Genomic DNA, 2,943 nt, shown 5'->3' with positions numbered 1-2,943 from the left:
CTTGTATCTTTCTTCTGTCCTTCTGGGATGGGGTAGGGGGTTATAGACACTCATTTTGTACCATGGAAATCAAGCTATTTCACGGGACTCGGGCAGTGCATTGAAGAGGATTAGTATACCGCTACAGGTATGCTCTTGCACCTTTTGGTGTCAATTATACAACAACAATTTGTTTATATGAGAATTCTGCAGTACAACCATACTTCACTTCACCTGATCCTTTAGACACGCATGTAGTTTCTGCATCCCTATGTTGTTTCATTAATAGGAGGCTGCTGGATGTCACATGGTAATGTAAGAGTCACACTGGAAACCTTCCAGAGAGAGCACCAGTTGGAAAAAGGTTATCCCTAAAAGTATTTCATGTATTCACAATAAGGTTCTTACTGCAAATTTAGTCTGGTTCGGACTGCCAATAGACTGACATCCTAACATGGTTGAACTCACCTTCACAAAAATATGAGTGGGTAGGAAACGCTTCAGCATATGACTGGTGTAGTTTGGAAACCTCAGAAGACTGATGTTAAGAGACGGCAGCTGCTGGTACCCGGCCATTAGTGGGTAGAAATTGTACAGCATCTCCTGCTCAGTGCCAGGGAGGATTTGGAGCCGAATCTACAAAACATGAAATATGCTAAGTCGGAAGCCAGATGATTAGGACATCAAATATGCAGTGTCTAGTCATAAAAGGTGTGACAAATTATTCTATCATTTATTTGACAAAAAAGTTTTCAGCAGATGAAATAAATGTGAATGAACAAACAAGAAATGACAAGGCCTACTTGCTTGAGTCCAGAAAACATGAAGGCGTCACTTGGCTCCACTGCAATTTCAATATCCTGAACTAGTCCTGTCTTGTTCTGTAGATGATACTTTACTGGCAGAGACTCTCTTACTCTTCCAAAAGATGGGAGATCTAGGCAAGAATAAAAAAAAAAAGTCAGCCTATAGTCACACACATTAGATGAAACCCAGAAAGAGGACATTTCACCGACATCAGCTGTAAGATATGCAGGATGAACCTGTGATCCTTCCTCACACCTTATCTCTAAAAACAAAGCACTGCAACCCTTTTGGTGGATCCCAGGCACATTTTATTACTAAAGGTTTAGTAGACTGTGTGTCATGCATCGTTCTTTTTAGTTGATATACTGTATAACCAATAACAGGTTCTCTTTTAATGAAAATATGACTAATAGCTTTCTTGCTGTACAGATAATATACAGTATCTCACAGAAGTGAGTACACTTAAATATTTTATTATATAATTTCATGTGGCGACACAGAAGAAATGACACTTTGCTACAATGTAAAGTAGTGAGTGTACAGCTTGTATATCAGTGTACATTTGCTGTCCCCTCAAAATAACTCAACACACAGCCACTAATGTCTAAACCGCTGGCAACAAAAGTGAGTACACCCCTAAGGGAAAATGTCCAAATTGGGCCCAATTAGCCATTTTCCCTCCCCGGTGTCTTGTAACTCGTTAGTGTTACATGACAAGCGTGTGTCAAGGGTGTGTGGCGGCAACCAGGTGAGGAGTACAAAGACAAGTGTGTCTTGCCTACAGTCAAGCATGGTGGTGGGAGTCATGGTCTGGGGCTTCATGAATGCATGCATGTACAAACTGTACACTCACTATTTTACATTGTAGCAAAGTGTCATTTCTTCTGTGTCGTCACATGAAATATCATAAAATATTTACAAAAATGTGAGGGGTGTACTCACTTCTGTGAGATACTGTATGTGTGTGTGTATATATATATATATATCACAACCAAAGCTATTGATAATATAAACGCGGGACCGAGGTGATCTCCAGAAGATGCCATTGTGTAGGTTACCTGCTTTAATATGGAGTGGGATGCTTTCTACCATCACATGTGGTAGTGTTACAACAGTGCTGACAACAGGTACAGTTTCTCCAGCTGAGCTCCTTTAAAATAAAAGATGCAACTGTTATCCAAAGCAATATCTGAACAAGGATTAAAAGCTCTTATTACCAAAGGTTCTATATCTGCGCTGACAAGAAGACTGGTAAAGAACAGAAAATTTGCATACTCCGTATGGAGCTTGATCTTTTTTTTTAAAAAAAAGGCCATATAATCTGGACTTCAGTCGCACAAACTCTATCCCATATCATGCCAGGAAAATTAAAAAACAAAAACTTAATTGATGTCCCTGTACATGGGCAGATATGGACTTTCCATATAGATAACCTGACAACCATGTGGATATAGACTGGCCAGGGGAGATGCTTGCTTCTTTACAATTAGTGGGAAATGAAGCTTTAAACAACCTAATCTAGTACATAACTGTCACTGTATGGCTACATTATTTAACCAGTCTTAATTAGCCAAATTATGTTTTTGAACTAGACAGAATCCTACCAGTGGGACCACTAAAACATCAGTGCAAAAAAAATCTGTTTCCGGGATTTACACATACACACAATGATGCCTTACTCAGGCGCTCATATTACATTTTCCAACACCTACAAACCTTATCCAATTATTTGTTGCCAGTTATGGAAGGGTAGCCATGACATGACATTTTGTCAGTGGGGCTCTGCTCTGTCTCATCAAATCATTATTAATACAACTGACAAGCCCTCGGATGATTTACCAGCTTCTAGGAATAACACCAAGTCACTGAAAGAGATGCAGAATAATTCTCCACTTCTGTCCTAGACAAACAGAGATCAATACCAACCTCTTCCAAGAAATAATATAGCTGCCAGTGGCCACGCCATTCTGGGGGTTTCCTACAGGAGGACACTGGAGGCAGAAGCATTCACTGGCACTCTCTCCAGTCTGCAGGACAACTGTAAGCAGAAGAGCTGTTAGAATCTAAAGTCTGGAAGAATGTTTTATATATACTTACAACAAATCCAGAAACCTTAGCCCTCGCTATTGCGCATAAATATTTGTATATATATATATA

General features: G+C 39.7%; 1 protein-coding gene across 1 annotated transcript in view; it reads right to left on the bottom strand.

Moving 5' to 3' along the window:
- The window catches only part of TRAPPC11 (trafficking protein particle complex 11), a 46,159-nt gene that overhangs the window by 1,405 nt on the left and 41,811 nt on the right, over positions 1-2,943 (bottom strand). The window contains exons 26-29 of the mRNA XM_018565673.1: positions 2,713-2,824; positions 1,845-1,936; positions 783-916; positions 448-615 (exon numbers count right to left, since the gene is read on the bottom strand). Coding sequence (XP_018421175.1) covers positions 448-615; positions 783-916; positions 1,845-1,936; positions 2,713-2,824 — 506 coding nt within the window. The remainder of the gene's footprint in view (positions 1-447; positions 616-782; positions 917-1,844; positions 1,937-2,712; positions 2,825-2,943) is intronic.

The sequence above is a fragment of the Nanorana parkeri genome, unplaced genomic scaffold, assembly GCF_000935625.1.
Source record: "Nanorana parkeri isolate BGI_ZX_2015 unplaced genomic scaffold, ASM93562v1 scaffold871, whole genome shotgun sequence".
NCBI classification, from domain to species: domain Eukaryota; kingdom Metazoa; phylum Chordata; class Amphibia; order Anura; family Dicroglossidae; genus Nanorana; species Nanorana parkeri.
The sequence above is the reverse complement of the archived record's forward strand: the minus strand, read 5'-3'. Positions and strand labels throughout refer to the sequence as shown.